The sequence below is a fragment of the Lynx rufus genome, unplaced genomic scaffold (genome assembly GCF_022079265.1).
Source record: "Lynx rufus isolate CCGP_SWC_20201006 ecotype Redwood Valley unplaced genomic scaffold, mLynRuf1.p SCAF_4, whole genome shotgun sequence".
NCBI classification, from domain to species: Eukaryota; Metazoa; Chordata; class Mammalia; order Carnivora; family Felidae; genus Lynx; species Lynx rufus.
This window is the reverse complement of record NW_025814856.1, coordinates 95,029,984-95,049,654: the sequence shown is the minus strand read 5'-3', so window position 1 is coordinate 95,049,654 and position 19,671 is coordinate 95,029,984. Positions and strand designations below refer to the sequence as shown.

General features: G+C 37.7%; 1 protein-coding gene across 5 annotated transcripts in view; it reads right to left on the bottom strand.

Moving 5' to 3' along the window:
• Window positions 1–19,671, bottom strand: part of CDK14 (cyclin dependent kinase 14) — a 486,541-nt gene that overhangs the window by 322,238 nt on the left and 144,632 nt on the right. For 4 of the 5 annotated variants that reach the window (XM_047096602.1, XM_047096603.1, XM_047096604.1 and 1 more), the window contains one exon: window positions 14,473–14,567. The exons of the other annotated variant lie outside the window; for it this stretch is intronic. In XM_047096602.1, the coding sequence (XP_046952558.1) occupies window positions 14,473–14,567 (95 nt within the window). The remainder of the gene's footprint in view (window positions 1–14,472; window positions 14,568–19,671) is intronic. 5 annotated transcript variants of the gene reach the window in all.

The following is a 19,671-nucleotide window of genomic DNA, read 5'->3' as shown; positions in this document are numbered from 1 at the left end:
CCCTCCAGTCAATCCCTCTCATATTCTTTGGTTCCTCTTTTGTCCAACTCTGACTATTGGTATTCTATTATTTCACCTCTTCTATTTCATTCAGAGATGAGATTCATTCTATTTTAATAATCCTCCACGCTTTACTTTGGGCACAGTCCCAGGTGCCCTCAACTCACCAGATCTTAGCACTAAAACCTTCCTGGGGACATAAGGCAAACAAAGACAACAAAAACAAAAACAAATACTCCCACTTAACTGTCACTCTGTTTAACCCAGCCCACTGCTTTCTCATTAGGAATTCAGCTTCCTCTGGGATCCCAATAGGCCTTGTTCATAACATTTATTTGGTTTTTCAGTATCTCCATTTCCCTCTTACTTCTCCTAAGGGGTTTCATCATACAAAAAGCCTTTGGTTGCTTTTCTGCTTCCTCAGGGGCTTTTTTGTCTGTCTGTACCTGTGCTCGTTGCTAAGTTGCTTCAGAATTCACTCTCTTGTCTCACACATCAGGCCAATAAGGAATGACTTCTATGTTATTCTCTGTTGAGTTACAACAGGGCTTTCAACTATTCACCGGAAGTTCCTTGTGTTTTACAATTTCCCCTCAACTCAGATAATGCTGGTGGATCTGTAGGATCATTGATTTAAATCCCTGAAAAGACAGACCGTTACAAATACAGCAATCCCAAGGAGACCATTTTGAACCAGAGACAGAATTATTTTTCAAATTTGCAAAAATTTGTTTATACAGGGAAATGTATGTTTGTTTACTTGAATCCCAGAAGAAAGAGAGCACATATTTGCTTGGTAATCAACCATTAAGCATGAAAAAAGTTTCATGTCTAAAATCTTTAAATTTCCTTTCTGTCTTGAGATTTTTTTTTTAAGCTCAGATATGTTTCTGCATAAAAGTCACTGAACGAGTAGTATTGTTTTTCCATTTTCAGATTCTACTGACAAAGGTAGATATCACTCTCCATCCAGTTCATTATAATGAGGCAACAAACGAGAGCCTGAAGTTGAAATTCCCAGGAAACCCAAACATACTTAAGGAAAGAATAAGATCAAGCCTCACTCCTTTCTCCAAAGCCTTCTTTTCTGATCTTGGCCTACCAGACGTCATATTCCTCAAAAATCACCCTAAAATCAACAGTGTCTACTATCCAAATTTTGCACTTGATTACTTTATGCAGTTTATCATTCTAGATTTTTCAAGTATTTGCCATCTCTCCATTATTATAATAGTATAGTATACTCCTTTTGTATGCATCGATGCTAAATAAATTATAAGCATCTGACTAAAACTCACTCATGCTTTGAGCTCTAACAGCACTTGATTTCACCCAAGTCTTAGCTTCCTCATTAATTCCTATTTCAAATTTCCAGCATTTCCACTATCTTGAATTACTCTGAGCTACCATCTATATTATGAGCAGTAAGGGATCTGAGTAGGTCATTTGAATTTTAGAATGATGTTTCTACTTCACAAAAATCATGACACCTAGACTCCTTTCCTTGCTGTTCAAGAGAATGTGCTGTACCTAAAGGTTATTAATCAGCCATGAAACTTCTTAATCGACAAATCCTTCATTAGAGATTCAATGACAATTACAAACAAATTTTAAAAAGCTCCCTAAGGTTCACGGAAATTAACATTTCTAATTACTCAGTTGAATTTCATAATAAAATACCTTAAACAAATTATGTTTTTTGGCAAAATGCTTTATCAAGTCTCTAGAGGAATAAAGCATTATATACGTAAGGTGATCGTATATTTTATCATCCAAATGGAGACACTAAATGGTAAAAACATTGAATTTGTAAAAAGAAATGCTATTAATAACAACACAAAGACAACAAGCAAAAACCAGGACTGTCCTAGGCAAACCAGGACATAAGGTCCCCTCTACATATGGCACCTAAACACCAAACTGAGTCCTTGTTCTCAAGAATATGTCTAAAATTTAGTGAGTTTAATCCAAAAAGGTGTCAGAGAATATGTGGTCAGAAAAGATAACTGGAAGAACTCTGTGCAAAGGTGAGAGCAAAGATGTAACTCTAGACTAAAATGACACCCAAATTGTATTGTGCGGTATTAAAACATAGCCCCACATTCTCTGATATTCCTCGTTGAGAGGTACAGTCTATGTTTCCCACCCTTGAATCTGGTCTCTCAGAACACTGGATCAATAAAGTAGGTGAAAGTGACACTGCCCCAGCTCTGGGCACTGGCCTTAACACGTCGGCAGCTTCCACTTGCTGTATCTTGGTAGTGCTGTTTAGATCACCTATTCCTCACTGATCTCTTTGCCCGTTTGATCCATCAGTTACTGACACAAGGGAGTTAAATGGATCTGTCCACTTCTCCTTTCAGTTCTATCAGTTTTTGCCGCCCATAGTTTGACACACATTAAGAATCATTATGTCTTCTTGTGAAATTAATACCTCTATCATTATGTGATACCTCTTTTTATCCTCATGGGCTTCTGAATCATCAGGAAGTGTCTACTCAGTCTGAAATTAATATAACTACTCCAGCTTTCTTTCAAATACTGTTAGTATGGCATTTTTTTTCTATATCAATTTACCTTTAATCCAAGTCTTTATATTTAAGGTAGGTTTCTTATAAACAACATAGAGTTGGGTCTTGTTTTTTAATCCACACTGACAATCTCTGCCTTTTAATGGGTGTATTTAGACCAAATATACCCTAAGTGATTTGGACATAGGTATATTAATACCTACCTTGTTTGTAACTGTTTTTATTGTATGTCCTTTTTTTGTTTATTCCTTTTCTGCCTCCTCTGATTTTAACTGAGCATTTTATATGATTCTATTTTATATCTTCTTAGCATATCAATTTTATTTTTTGAAATCTTCACAGTGGTTGTCCTTCACAGTTGCACATTTCTAAGTCTAGTTTCAAATAATACTGTATCAGTCATGTGTAGCTTTGTACCTTCTAAGAGAGTGCTCTCCTTGCCATCACTCACCCCGTGTGATACTGCTGTCACAGATTTCACTTACCCAGATGCTATAATCACCCAATACATTGTTGCTATTATTGTTTTAAATACACATTGCATTTCTACTTCAACTAGATGAGAATAAAAGATTGTACGTTACGTTTCTTTACTTCTTCTCAGACACTCTTCTTTATAGAGATCCAAGTTTCTAACCTGTATCATTTTCATTTTGCTTAAAGTACTTTTAAAATTTCTTAAAAAAAACAAGTCTACTGCCAATGAATTCTCTTCAGTTTTTATTTGAGAAGACTTCTATTTCTCCTTCACCTTTGAAAGGCATTTATTGGATATAGAATTCTAAATTGGTGATTTTTAAAACTATTTTCTTAAGTATTTCACACCATTCCCTTCTTGATTTCATGGTTTCAGATGAGAAGTCTGATGTAATTCTTATCCTTGCTCCTCTGTAGGTAAAGTATTTTTTCTTCTAGCTTCATTCAAGATTTTCTCTTTGCCTCTGTTTCTCTGCAGACTGAATAGGATATGCCTAGGTGTAGGGGGATTTTATTTTTGTTTTTCAGTTTTGTTTACACATAAGTATATACTTGGTGTGCTCTGAGTTTCATGGGTCTGTGGTGTGGTGTCTGTCATAAATTCTGGAAAAGTCTTCTGCTATTTTTACCTCAAATACTTCTGCTCAATTCTTCTGCTGATATTCCAATTATGCATGTGTTACACTTTTTGATATTATCCCACAGTTCTCAGATGTTATATTTTTTATATAAATTTATTTATTTATTTTTAGAGAGAGACAGTGAGTGGGGGAAGGGAAGAGAGAGAGGGAGAGGAAGAATCCCAAGCAGGCTCCATGCTGTCAGCACAGAGCCCTCTGCAGGACTCCATCCCATGAACCGTAAGATCACGATCTGAACCAAAATCAAGAGTCAGATGCTTTAAGCAACTGAGCCACCCAGGCGCCTCTCAGATGTCCTGTTTTTCTTTTTCTTCTTCTTTCTCGCATTTCAGCTGAGGAGGTTTTTGCTGACCTGTATTCACGTTCTTTGACCCTTTCTTCAGCTGCGTCTACTGAGTACATCAAAAGCATCTTTCATTTCCGTTATAGCAGGTTTTTTAAAATTCTCTTTTGATTCTTTCTTAGATTCTTTCTCATTTCTCTGTTTACATTACCCATCTTTTCTTGCATTTTGTCTACTTTTTCCACTTGAACCCTAAATATATTAATCACAGTTATTTTAAATTCCCTCTCTGATAATTCCAACATCTGTGCCATATCTGAGGCTGGTTGTGATGCCTGTGTTCCCTTTCCAGGCTGTATTTTTTTCTAACCTTTTGGAATGCCCTATAACTTTGTGCTAAAAGCCAAACATGAGGATTTATGTTAATCCGGCTAAGAGTTATGCTGTGTTTACTGTTCACTGTAACAATAGGTACCAGAGACTTCAAATTATTCTAGTGTTGCTGTTTTTTTACTCCTCCTGACTTGAGGTTTCCATTAGTACTCCTCTTCATGGAGAGTCTGTGTCTTGCAACTCTCAGCTATCACCTGCTGTTATTATGCTGGAACCCTGTTGGCATTGTGGTAACGTATGAGGGAGTGTGAACGTTCTCAAATCTTCTGAGTGAGCCTGATTTCTTTTAGTGAGCCTGCATCGTGGGATGTGACCTTCACAAGCATTTCTCCAGTGGCATAGCTCTTCTTTTTTCCCTTTCAACCCCCTACTTCCTTCCCTGACTGCAGTGTTCCCAATCTACTTCCTTGAGGCCCTGACCATTACTGACTCTGGTTTCCCCCACTTATGTGAGGCAGAAAGGCTGGAAAGAGTCTGAGTGGGAGAGACTCCCTTCCACCACCTGGGATAAGGCTTCTAGCAAAGATTTTTCCCCACAGAACAGGTTTCTGTGATGGATAACACTCTGTGTGTATCTGATGGTGATTATTCTTCCTCTTCCCGTACCAGAGCAACAAGGGGATTTTCCATGATTTCCACTGTGAGAACCCTATGGGGGTTCCTGGAGGCAAAGCCCAAGAAAGTGTGGGGACATCCCTAAGACTATGGCCCCCAAGAGTTTTCACCCTCATGCTAGACCACACCCCTTCCCCATCAACGCATAAAAATTACCAAGTATCCTTCCCAGTTTATGGCTCCACCAGCTTGTGCTCCCACTGAGGAGATCTGGGCTATGTCTATCTGGATATGTCTGTCTCTCCAGAGTTTAGTACAGCAGTTTGCCCTGTGGCCTCCATTCTCTGATGAACTGAACCAAAGTTGCTGATGTTCAGCTCACCTAGTCCTTTCTCCTTGTAAGAATGGGAGCATCAGCTTCCAAGCTCTTTATATGTTGGAACTGAAGCTAAAAGTCTCACTTCCTATGTTTTGAGATGCTCACTCAGAGAACCCAGAGAACTCTAAGAGAGCCCAAGGCACATGAAGAGTCAGCACCAACTTGCCAGCCATGTAAGCCATGCTGGCAACGGATCCCTCGCATCTCATTCAACTGCACAAAACGATAGCAAATGAAGAAGAAACAAACTTTTCCCACCCTTCTCCAATTGCAGATTCATAAGCAAAATAAATGATAGCTGCTGTCTTAAGTCTCTAAGTTTTGGGGTGATTCCTTTTGCAATAATATATAAGCAGAACATCCCTAACATGATCTTCAAGGCCTTGCAGATTTGTCAAAATTCAACTCACACCAATCTCCCCTGAACATACCCCATGTCACATGGGGCTCTTGGCATCTGTACTACACACCAAGCTTTCCTTGGGGTCTGTCCCTACACTTTACCTGGTTGGTCACATCTTATTCAGATCTAAGAGTAAATGTCCCCTCCTCAGCGAGGCTGCCACTGTCCATCCATATAAAGCAGGCTTATTGCTCACCCCTCCTTCTCATGCAAATTACCCACCACTCTCTATCTTAATTCTTTCTCATAGCTCTCTTTTCTTTTATGCAATTTAAATTACAGATGTGTCTGCTGACTTAATTAGTTTTTTCTCCCCTACTAAGCAGCATAGGCAGCATAAAAATAAGAACTTAGTTTTGCTTACCATTACATATCAATTCCCTGGCCCAGTACACAGAACACACCAGGGTCTTGGTAAATGCCTCTAAAGGAGGAAGCTCTTTTACTAGGCGTGGAAGGGAGGAAGGAAGGAAGGAAGGAAGGAAGGAAGGAAGGAAGGAAGGAAAAAGGAGGGAGCGAGGGAGGGAGCGAGGGAGGGAGAAAGAGAGAGGGAAGGGAAGGGAAGGGAAGGGAAGGGAAGGGAAGGAAGGAAGGGAAAGGGAGGGAGGGAGGGAGGGAGGGAGGGAGGGAGGGAGGGAGAGAGAGAGAGGAAGAAAGAGGGAGGGAAGGGAAGGGAAAAAGGAAGGAAGGAAGGAAGGAAGGAAGGAAGGAAGGAAGGAAGGAAGGAAAAGGGAGGGAGGGAGAGAGAGAGAGAGAGAGGAAGAGGGAGGGAAGTGAAGGGAAAAAAGGAAGGAAAGAAGGAAGGAAGGAAGGAAGGAAGGAAGGAAGGGAAATGGGGGGAGAGAGAGAGGAAGAAAGAGGAAGGGAAGGGAAGGGAAGGGAAGGGAAGGGAAGGGAAGGGAAGGGAAGGGAGGGAAGGGAAAAAAAGAAGGAAGGAAGGAGGGAAGGAAGAGAGAGGGAGGGAGGGAGGAAGAAAGAAAGAGGGAGGGAAGGGAAGGGAAAAAAGGAAGGAAGGAAGGAAGGAAGGAAGGAAGGAAGGAAGGAAGGAAGGAAGAGGAAGAGAGAGGGGAAGAAAGAAGGAGGGAAGGGATGGAGGGAGGAAAGGAAGGAAGACAGAGGAAGAAAGAAAAAGGGAAGAAAGAAAGAGAGAAAGAGAAAGAAAAGAAAAGAAAGAAAAAAAGAAAGAAAGAAAGAAAGAAAGAAAGAAAGAAAGAAAGAAAGAGAAAGAGGGAGGGAGGGAGAGAAGAGAGGAAGGAAGGAAGGAAGGAAGGAAGGAAGGAAGGAAGGAAGGAAAAAGGAAGAAAAACATGAACTGCCTCTATGCACTCCTTGTTCAGACCATGGCTTCTCGACCTTGGCCCTACTGACACTTTGAGCCAAACAATTATTTCTTGTGAGAGGCTGTCCTATTCATTTGTAGGACATTTCACAGCACCCCCTGCCTCTTGATGCCAGTAACACCACCACCACTCCCTCAGTTGTGAAAAACAAAACTGTTTCCAGATGTTTCAAATGTCTCCTGGGGAGCAAAATCAAGAACCAGTTGAGAACCACTGATTTAGAATGGAAAGATGCTACTTTCCCAGCATCCCGGTTGAAACTAAAAGAATCACGATAATAATGAAGCAACTCAGGGATGTGGATATGCTTTAAACTGAAACCATTCTTATCCATATATCCTTCTCCTGGCCCTCCTCAGAAACCACTTAAACTGAACCATGGGGGCGATATCCAAGATGCCTGGACATTACAATAATTGGAAATTCCACGCTTTTTCAAAAAATTCCTCCACTAACCAAAAAAATGCTTCAATTTTCACCAGCTGGGCATGTCTGATATATGACCACAATTCTGAAGACATCAAATATCACAGATTCTTTTGAGAGTCTCCAAGTCAAATGATCAAAGAACTCTGATAATAAAAATGGCTAACAGAGACCAATACATTTAAACATTGTCTAACAGGAAAGTTATTCCTATACCGTTTAGTCTAGTAATTGAAATCATACTTCTCGCCTAAACAATATCCCCATTGTCATTTTTGTCAAAAAGATTAGGCATTGTTTGTTTATCTGCTGCAAACTAAATGAAACCAGCTGTGCCAATGAACCAGCCTCCAATGCCTTGTCTTCTTCCTCTAAAGGAAGTCAGAGCTGAATCTGCAATAAGAAGAGACGTTAGGGTTTTTAGAATTAGTAGATGTGGTGGGTGGGCTATTATCCTCCTTGGCTTAGGTAAGGATAAGAATTCTACTTTTTCAACTTTCACCTAGACACAAAGAACCCTGGATCTGAAAGATAAAAGGAATAAACTCATTTACTTCCTTAGCTTTTTTCTTTTTAATCCAGTTCCTCTAGTCGTACATACATTGTAACCCTGTATTTTGTGCCTTAAATTATAAGCTAACACTGACAACATTATCATACTATGATGCCATTTTCATACCCTGTGATTAATAATGTGGACACAGGCTCGATCTTTAATGCAAATGGTGATAATAAGCTTTGGCCTGTGGACTCAAAGTCTAAAAGAAAATCAGAGCAGGCCTAATGAGAAACAGAGACTGGGCCTCAGGAGCATCCTGCAGCAGAGCTCATAAAATGTAATCAGATTTGCCTCTTTTGTACCGAGTTCCCATTTGTGGGTAGGCAGCCTCTCAGGATGCTAGAAATCAGCATGACAATCCAGGTGTCAACACTTAAGATGGAAACTTCAGTGAACCCGGAGTTCAGTGTTTTCCATCTGGGGATTTCTGATTTTTAGAATTCTTCAAACTCCTCCTGATAGTGTTTCAATGGAGTTGACCTTCAGGGCAAGCAGTAAGAGCCACCTCTTTAATCTCACATATTCTGAAAAGGTGGTTAACTGCCACAGCCTTTCTTCTTGCTGCTGCTTGTTTTAATTAACAGCATTTCTTCCCCCCTATTTCTCCTGGGGCTTTCAAGAGCTCTTTGAAATGTGTTTAGTATAGTTCAGTCTTGGTTTGGCATAGTCTCTCAATTTATGAGGTCGTTTCATTCAAGTTCAATTATTCAGCACAAATTGGCAGAATGAAATGCTAAAAGAAGATTGGCACTTTCAATCACATAAATCTCATGTTACATAAAGTGAGCAAATTCCTCCATTGTTCTTATTGACCTCTGAGATAACAATTTACGGCTGGCACAAACCAGTGTGGGCAGGCTTCTCTGCTTAGCAGGCTCCCGCAGGAGTAAGGCTTTGGCAACATCACCTCAACAGAAACTGAAGATAAGCAGAAAAAAATGACCAGAAATCAGGACCATCTGTAGGCTGACTTGGTCTAAATAAGTCCAATGCTCTAATTCCAGAGATGGAACAAAGACCTGGCTTTTCCTTTTCTAAGTGACATGAAGTATGGGAAAATCAAAAGCCTCACATCCTCCCTAGATAAGTAGGAAAGAAAGGAGAGGACTCTGTTCTAGACAAAAGGAAAGGTTCATAACTTCTCAGCACTCGTGGCAGGTGCAGAAACCTGAGGGGGGTGGTGGGGGGAGGTGGAGAGCTCAGGTGTCTAAGAGAGACTTGGGTGTACTCTGCCTACAGATTCCAGTTCATTGAGGAGCGTGTGGTCCCCACCACATCTCAAGACTGAGGTGCTGTGGTCACAGCTCTTATCTACATCAGCCAGGTATTTATGGGGGCTCACACATAAACGACCCACCAACCCTGCCCAATTACATTGCTTAAAGCCAATTCCACTTTGGGGCGCCTGGGTGGCTCAGACTCTTGATTTTGGCTCAGGTTATGATCTCAGGATCAAGCCCCGCATATGATTCTGTGCAGACAGTCTGCTTGGGATTTTCTCTCTCTCTCTCTCTCTCAAAATAAATAAACTTAAAAAAAAAACCCAGTTCAACACTTAAACATAATATTTTTTGCTTAATCAAAATTTGCACAATAATCCAAATGAATCAGTTTGCTTTTACTTTGACAAATTCAGTGGAAAGTCTGACAACAAAGGGTGAAAGTCTCACTATATTTGCTTGGAGACCACAGCCCAAGACAACTGTCCCAAGGATTCCTACGAATACACGCAGTGATGAGGGAGGCTTGATTTAAAAGCAATGAGGCTTAGCATTATCCTCTGCAGTTCCATCCATGCCATTGCAAATGGCAAGATTTCATTCTTTTTTATGCAAAGCAAGTCAGAGAAAGACAAATACCCTATGATTTCACTCATATGTGGAATTTAAGAAACCAAACAAATGAGCAAAGGAAAAAAAGTAAGCGAGATTGAGAGAGAGAAAAATCAAGAAACAGACTCTTAATTATAGAGAACAAACTGATGGTTACCAGAGGGGAGATGGCTGGGGGGATGGGCTAAACAGGTGATAGGGATGAGAGTACTTGTCTTGATGAGGACTGGGTGATGTATGGGAGTGGTGAATTACTATATTGTATACCTGAAAAGAACATAACCCTGTATGCTACCTGGAATTAAAATAAATTTTTTTTAATTAAAAAAAAATAAAAGCACATGAGACTGTGAGTTTGATCAGTCACCCCTGGAGAGAACATATTTTAAATGCTTTAGTCAACATCATCCTCTCTTTCTTCCTTTTGAAAACCCCATGCCATTTTACCTGGGCCTTTGTTACTGTATTCTAGCTCATATCAAATATACTACATTCTAACTTCTATAGAATTAGGTATGTGGACCATCTGCCTTCAAGACTGTGAAGTCTCCTAAGGTCAAAATCCACATGTGATTCATCTCTTCTTCAACTACAGTATAAAAAGGGCATAAAAACAACATAATAAACACTTGTAATTGGTTGAATAAGCTCAAAAAAATGTTAACAAGTCTCTTAATATATACAAGTCCCTGGGATGGGGAGCCTGAATGGTTCAGTCGGTTGAGTGTCCGACTCTTGGTTAAGGCTCAGGTCATGATCTCACAACTCATGAGTTTGAGCCTCAAGTCACACTCCACATTGATGGCTTGGAGCCTGCTTGGGATTCTCCGTCTCCCTCTTTCTCTGCCCCTCTACTGCTCATGCTCATGTGCACACGCTCGCTCGCTCTCTCTCTCTCCCTCTCTCTCTCTCTCTCTCTCTCTCTCAAAATTAAATAGACACTTTAAAAAATCCCTTCAAAGGTCCCTGAAAGCTAAAAAGATGATTTTGAGGTTCTAAAGACAATTTTAAATGCAAATTAATATACAATGCATAATTTCTTTAATCTTATATTAAATGCTACAGGGATTTAAAAGAGAGAACATAATCAGGAAACCAAACCAGGATAGAGATCAGTAGTCAGAGTGATGATAAAATGTCTCCCTTCCTCAAATATGAACACACACACACACACACACACACACACACACACACACACACAGAGAGAGAGAGAGAGAGAGAGAGAGAGAGAGAAAGCATCTTCAAATGGAAGAACACTGGTTTAAGAAAAAACAATCTCTACTCAAATATGGAAATGTGGGAAGTCCAAAGCTTTTATTAAAAAAATTAAAAAGCTTAGTTGTGAGTGTTGTATGTTGACATGATTGCAGTACCAGTCATATTCTCTAGAACCAAGCTCATTATCAACAGGGCTACACAGTATAGAAATCTTAGTCAATTTCTCCCCAATCTATATGTCTCTACAAGAATAAGAAACTGAAAACAATTCAAGGTAATAAAAAGCCTCTCTAATTCCTTCTAAATTTTCCAAAGCATAGCTAACAGCAACTCCATCTAAGTCAACAAGTACACAAACCTTTTGGGGGTGGAGAGGACAATATCTTTTGATTGTATTATTTAAAGAAGAACTATGAAATAAAAGATGACATAATATATACCATAAGTAGTAAAAAAAAAAAAACATACACATACTGTCATGAATTTAGTGCCAAATTAGTGAGGTTTGAAATGCACAAGTGTTATGGATTGATTATGTCCTCCAAAAAAGGTATATTGGAGTTTTAGTCTCTAATACCTCAGAATGTGATGTAAGTTCTTTGGAAATAGGGTCTCTACAGAGGTAATCGAGTTACAATGAACTCATTAGGGTGGGCCCTAATCCAATATGATCTCTGTCCTTACAAAAAGGGAAAATTTGGATACAGACACACACACACACACACACACACACACACAGAGAGAGAGAGAGAGAGAGAGAGAGAGAGAGAGAGAGAGAGAGAAACATCATGGGAACATGAAGGCAGAGATTGAGGTGATGCACCCACAAGCTAGAAGTGCCAAAGATTGCCAGCACACTGCAGAGACTAGGAGAGAAACAGGGAACAGATTCTCCCCTACAGAACCAACCCTCAGAAGGCACTAATTCTGCCGACACTTTGGTCTTAGACTTTTAGCTTCCAGAACTGTGAAAATACAAGTTTTTGTTGTTTAAGCCACCCTATATGTGGTACTTTGTTTGGGCAGCCCCAGCAAATTAATACAATGAGGTTCATGGCAAAATCCAAACTTGACACGTGTAAATCAAGGCATATATGTAAAATGCTCACAGACTAAAAAATAGTGAGATCCCTACAAATGCCAGGCAGTTTTACCGCAAGACAATGATAGCTGCTCTCAGAGAAGATGCAAAAGATAACGTTTAAAGATAGAGGTAGGGGTGCAGACATTGCTGGGAGAATGGTGAGGAGTCACAACACTTGGCTGGCTATTTAAATTACAGCAGTTCAGGGGACACATCAAACAAACTCAGCTCTCAAGCCTTACTAGATGGCACCTAACTATTGTGCTCTGGCCTAACCCCACCACCTTCAAGCAAGCAAGCACAGACAGCCTGTCATCTCTTAAAGCAGGTGAGTGGTCAATGGCTTTCATCTCCAGCTGGAGGAAATTAAATGCTGCATGTGACCAGCAGCCTTGAAACTGCTTGAGAAATGCTGACGAGATATATTTAGGCCTGCTGGAGTAAAGAGTATTAACTGTCCAGAACTGTCCTTCTCAAAGATTGCAGATACTTAAAAGGCAGTCTTTTCTTTTATTCAAGCATAATAAATGAAGGATTTTTCAACTATCTCCAAGATTTTGACATAAATCTTACAGTTAAACATTTAATAGAGTTATTAACTTACACTTGGATATCAGCTGAGTATATCTTTTTTGGGAAGGCACTTCAAAGTAATTGGTGTGTTTCCTTATAATGAAATAATATGTTTGCTTCTGTTTGATTCATGATTACCACAAGCCAGAGCATATGTGAGAACCATCTGGAATATTCAACAAGGACCAAGGCTTTCCAAGGCAGGCCTTATACTGTTGAAGCAGTGTTGTCTAATGGTTAGGAAAAGAATGGCTTCAAACCAGAGAGATGTGAGCCAAAAAAAAAAACTTTGCCACTAACCAACTGTACACACTTGGACAAGTAGCAAAAACCCATCACACACCAAGATTCCTAGTCAAATGGAGATGATAATAATAGGAACTATCTTATAGGACATTGTGAGGAATAAGTAAGAGAGTGGATATGATATATAATGATATACATTACACAGAATAATTGCTTAATCCAGTGTAGTTATCCTTATATTATAAACATTAAATGTAAGTAATTTTTATAAATTAGAGAAATCAATATTTTTACTTAAGAAAGAATATAAAGTTTGACATACAACCTCTATTGAAATTTGCTCAACAATACTCAATAATGCTCAAGCACCCTAGTTAAGTCATTGACAGCCCTCTAGACTTGGTTTGGTTTTTTATTCCCCATCATGTTTATTTTTCATTCAAATTTTTTAAAAAGACTTTTTTTGCAAATATCTAAAATCCCAAAGTTAACACTACTATTTTTGACTTCTATTATTCCTGCGTCCTCACTTACATATCTTCCTTTGTCAGAAGTATTTCTTCATCCTCTTGAAAACCATAAGCAAAGGTACAAGACTACATTCCAGAAAAGCCAAAGATTAACAAAATGGCCAAAATGTCTAATTATATGTTTAGAATGATCCTTCAGAGAATTTCCTTCTACACGTTTCTATGTAATTAATTAGGTTAAAGTTTCCTATCTTCCATAATAACTTAAAAGGGACAAAAACAGGGATGGTTCAGAAAATTATTTTTCAACATTATTTGGTAATAAGGTTATTAAGGTAAAACAAGGCTTGAATCTCCTACAATTGTTTGAAAAATAGCATTATATTTCTACATGCCACTGAATACAGTAACTCCGTGCTCTTAATCAATAAGAGAGAGGGAGGAGGCCTATCAGAAACATAGAGGGTAAGCTCTTTAAGAATACAAATTTGTGCCTGACCGCAGGATAGCATGGGGGTGGGGTGGAAGACAAGAACAGGAGGGAAGGGTTGTTTCTCCAAAGTGAAAACTATATGTAGCATGATGCCAAAGTACACAGGTAGGAAAAAAGAAAAAGTTTGTGTTTGTTTTAAATTTAGTGACTTCTGAAAGATGAAGTAAAAGTTCAATCTAAACAGACGCAAGGATGGCTAATACATTTAGCTTTGTCAAATCAGTACTCTTCTTCATAAGCAAACATTAAATCACCAAGAGAAATTAATCGTATCATTCACCTAGAAATGAATTCTCATTCTAGGGTTTCGGCTCCAATGCCGGGGGGGGGAAGGGTAGGACAGAAAAGATAAATTGGACAAGTCTGCAAACTGTTTGGTAGCAGAGAAAACCAATTCTGCTGACTTTTACACTTCCTAAAACAACAACAACAAAAGCTGAGAAGGGAAAATCTATTGTCATTTTAAATGAAAATTAATTAAATTATTTAATATTATTAACTATTAATAATTAGTATTGAGAGAGCAGGTACATTTTAAATGTGAAATATTCAAAAATGAATGAACTTACTTGCTTTTTCCTTTGTAAACTGTAGCATAAGATCCTTCCCCTAGTTTTTCCAGTTTTTCATATGAGTCAGCTTTTCCAAATTTGGGACTGGTTGGCTAAAAATGGAGCAGAGGGTAAACAAAACAGATTGTATCAAACTAATTAACAATAAATAGGCCAATTTTGCTAAAAATGTAGATTCTGACTCTGTAAATAACTTTTTTCTAAGAATACTTATTCTAAAAAACAACATAACATCTATTCAGGATACAAAACTCAGAAGATGCAGGTGAACAGAACATAGGGTAGAAAGTTTAAATAAGCTATCCACCAAGACAGAACCACTGTTAATATTTTGACATCTCTCCACATTGCTGCAAATGGCAGGATTTCACAGGAGGGCACTTGTTGGGATGAGCACTGGGTGTTGTATGTAAGTGATGAATCACGGGAATTTACCCCCAAAACCAAGAGCACACTGTATACACTGTATATTAGCCAACTTGACAACAAATTATATCAATATATATATATCAATGTATATATATCAATATATATATATATATATTGATGTATATATGTATATTTTGATACCTCTTCTTCCAGCACTATGTGCTAAAGACTGCTTTATTACATAAAAGTAGGATTACGCTATACATACTGAGTGTAATCTGCTGTTTTTTCCACTCGATATATTATGAGTATTTTCCATGTCATTATATAATCTTCTAAATTAGGGGCTGGCTAATCCAACCTACCACCTGTTTATCTCACAAACTTAGAAAAGTTTCTACTTTTTAATGGGGGGTGGTGGTCAAAAGAAGAATAAAATTTCATAGCATGAGAAGACTACATATGAAAATGAAATTTTAATGTCCACAAAGTTTATTAGAGTGCATTCATGCATGTTCATATACACATAGTCATATGACTTGCAAGCTATTACAGAGTCGCAGCTGCAACAGAGATGATATAGCCAACAAAACTGAAACTATTTACTATCTGACCCCTGTTGCAAATCATGACTGTATAATATTCAGCCATTTAAAGGCTCCTCCAATATCTCTTAGCAATAATGCAAACAGATAATCACATCAACCAATAACCTTGATTACAATAAACATAAATGAACAAATTTCTTCTCTTAATAGAAACTTTTCAGACCAAAAAAAACAAAGAAAGTCTAGCAATATGCTCTCCAGAAGAGACAGAATTAAAATAAGTAAACCTGAACATAAAGGAGTAAAGGGAAAATACAGCAAAAAAAAAAAAAGTAAGTTTACAAAATAGTGCATTAAAGCAATAATGAAGACAAACAAGATAGAATTCATAAAACAACAAATAGATTAAAGTTGTATACCCCATAAAAATGTATATTAGAATCCACAAAGAAATTTAATAATCATGAAGGAGTATGAGTCAACTAACATAGTTTTGGAACATATCAAACAGCTGCTAATAGCAATAAAATGAGAAATTGTCAAATTCACAGTGATAATTGGCAATAAACATACATCACTCAGACATCAACAAAGCAAGCAAACAAATGAAGGATTTATAGTCTTGAATATTAGAATTACCACTTTAATCTAATACACATATTAATATATATTCCTTTCAAGCACACATTTTAATTCATAAAAAAATGACCATAGATTAAGCCACAAAGAAAATATCAATATTCAAAACTGCAGGAACATTTTAAGTTACTTTTTCTAAACACAATGCAATAAAATTAGCAATTAAGAACAAAAGGAAACATATATTTTAGGCATGTGAGTTAAAAAGAAAATCAAAATTGAAAATTCATAAATAAATATGTGGCACTTAGGACATGACATTTTAAAGCCCAGGGGATACAGCCAAATCAATACGTACAAGAAAATGTACATATATATGAACATACAAGAAGAAAGGTTGAAAGTAATATGAATTAGACATAATAGGAGAGGATTAATAAAGACAACGGACCACGTATTCTTTTCTTCAAGAAACTTGTAAGGTATAAACATGTGTTGAGCTGAATCAAGTAAAACTTAATGGAAAATTACATTCAAAATCGCCTGACTAGTCCTGTGTGGGTTATGTTCTCATGCATTTTTCATCACCGGGAAACAGCTTGTGAATGTCACACTTTACCATCACCCTTCTGAGCCCAAGTTTTAAATAGAAATTTTAAAACCTATATTAAACTTCAGTATAAAATGATCTTCAATGGGGAAAATATTGTGTTCACAGTTCCACTCTAAATTATTTAAAATTAGAATGAAAAGTCTGTGTTTGCTTTTGTGCTCCTTTAAGAATAAATCTAATCTAAGTTAAAGAAAAAAGCAGCAGCAGAAAATTACCTCTTTTCTCCTATTAGGAGATAAACTGCTAATGAGTACTTATAGCAAGTACAAGACATAGTCACACAAAACTGGTACAAGAATGGGAAGTCAGTATTTTCTCTTCCTGAAAAGGCACAAATAATTTTCTAAAAATGATATATTTCATTCTTCATAAACTGTCTTATATATTAGAGCTGGTATAATTGTTTTAGGATATAGATCACACTAAATGTACTACTTAAAGAAAGTGAATTGAGGAAATTAGAAAAACAAAGAGAATACACTTTCAAAAAAAAAAAAAAAAACAATGAACACCCTCATTTGTCCATAAGAAAAATCAAGTAAAAGAAGATGCTAATGGCACAAAGTAGTCTATTTATTTAATTAAATGGATTTGGATGCATTAACTGCCATGGTGAAAGTATACCCTATTAATACTGTGATGGCAGAAAATTAATATTTGCCACATTGGATGGTAAAACAATCAATGTTATTTTCCCTGTGAAACTGATATGGATACATTGTGGAAATACACTATAATCTAAGATCAATCATGCTAGCTTCATAGCTCCATTCACATGTAATGTCTCTCTAAACATTTCTATCTTCAAAAGAACGGGTCTATGGAATAGGCCATGTCTATGAGATAGTCTGAGCTTTAGTCTTGTAAAGTCAATCCCCTATTTTAAGTAAACAGAACCGTTCTGATCTCTAATTAGTATGCATAGAAATAAGGAATCCAACTGCTAAGTCATCAAAGAGGCCAATAATAAAATACTTCCCATCAAATGAGTGAAATTAAGAATAATTCAGAAGGAACGGTCTTATTTTATTTGATAATTAAAGTTCAGGCCTTTGGTTTGTCTATTTTTTTCTTGCAACATTTTAAAATCATATTTAAGTAAAGATGCTAGATCAAACCAATATGTAGTTAGTACTAAATATTATCTTTGGCTCTTTGCTGTCAGGTGCATGAGTGGATTAGAAACAATTTTATGGGGCAACTATTCTCTGTTTATCACTTCCCTACTTAGAGTGCAGGCTTGAGATAGCACTTTAGAGAATTGGAAATACAGAGGGCTAATCAGCAATTACCAACCAATACTAACTGCACAGAGATGTGCAATCTAGTGAAATAATATAAATACATTTTTTTAACAGAATAAAGGTACAGAGACCATCAATTGTCTGGACCAGTGGAGGGGAACATTGGCACAGATAATGAAAAAATGAAGATAATATTCCAGCTGAATGGTGTCTGCCACCCTGCCATGAAGGACATGCTCATGGCCCTTGCTAGCTCTAGTTCATGGTTTGTGTAATTAACAGTGACAGCTAGTTAATATCAAGTGTTTGCTATGTGCCTGGCTTTGAGCTAATCACTTCAAATACATTATCTAACTTTAATCCCTGTAACACCACCCTGAGGTTGGTTCTGTTAGTATCCTCACTTGAACATGAGCAAGTTAAAGACTGGAGAAGTAAAATAATTCATCTAACATCCTATAGCTAATGGCAGAGCTAGAATTCAAACCAAGTTAATTAGAATCAAGAACCTATTTTCTTTACCACTACTGCACTGGAAGAATCTTCCCATGGAGACCTAACTCTCATGGAAGAGGCATTAAATTCTTCTTGAATTTATCATCTACTGAAACCCCATTCCTAGAAGCAGGGATGTGTTTTTTAACTATATTTTTATAAACTGCATGAGAATACTTCAATGTTCATTCTAATGACACCATGACATGGCTATAACAATGTCTGGAATTTCATACTGAATTCACTGAAAATGATTTTAACCTTCATAAATAACCCCTTGCTTAGCATTACTGATGATGCCCTAAATTGCAGGCAAACCACAATAACAATCATTGCACTACTACTGTATTATACTATAATTTTGAGAGTGGATGTGAGGGTAAGGTGGGAAGGATTCAATCAGAACCACGTAGCCTCATTAAATGAGAATTTCAAGTGAAATATGCCTTTGCTCATTTTTTTTCTGCCTTTGATTTCAGAAAGAGGCTCTATCATCCTGTATTTCTAGCCCTATTACACAGTCACACTAAAGTAATCCACACTTGATGGATAACTTGGTTACAAAATAGATCTAGATGCCACACAGAGAGATAGATCCAAGCACCACAGGTGGTTACAACATGACAAGGGGGCTTGGTTCTATCTGGAAATGTTCAAGTCCCCACAAGAAGAAGGCAATGCCAAGATAAGACCCACCCCCCGCTCTCCCCAAGGATAAACACCTGAGAACTAAAGTAGGACTCTCATGTTTCTCATGTTTGCACCTTCTTCCCCTCTCTTCAGATTGGGCCTATCATGGGATACAGATTTTTCTAGAGATGGGAGGAGACAAATTTGGAGGACTTGGTGGAATATAAAGAGGACCTTACTCTAAATATGAATTTCTGAAAATATGTTCTCTTTAAGCTTAGTTTATGATAACGCAGCTTAATGAAATCCCTTCTAAATTGGGCTAGCAAGAAAGGCAATGTCCCACAGCACTTCCAATTGCTCTAGCCATTGAGGAGCACAGCTGGGTTGGAGGAGGTGGGAGGAAAAGGGGAAGAAAAGCTTGTCTTGTCAGTGACAGTATTAAATGCTACCCAGGGACTAGACCCAGGAAGAGTAGGCACTCAAGATTAATGTCTGAAATAAATAAAATCTGTCAAATTACCTCTTGAAAGATACCAATTCAATTAAAATCACATTCTTTAGATCCCGCCTGAATTTTAAAGTGCCACTATCTAGACAAATTCAGGAAGTACAGGTGAATGTGATGGTCTCCGTGGTCAAGGTCCTCTTGGCTTCTTGATTTCAGTCATGATTCCTACCATAGACAATGACCAGTAATGTCAGTGCAGAGATATAT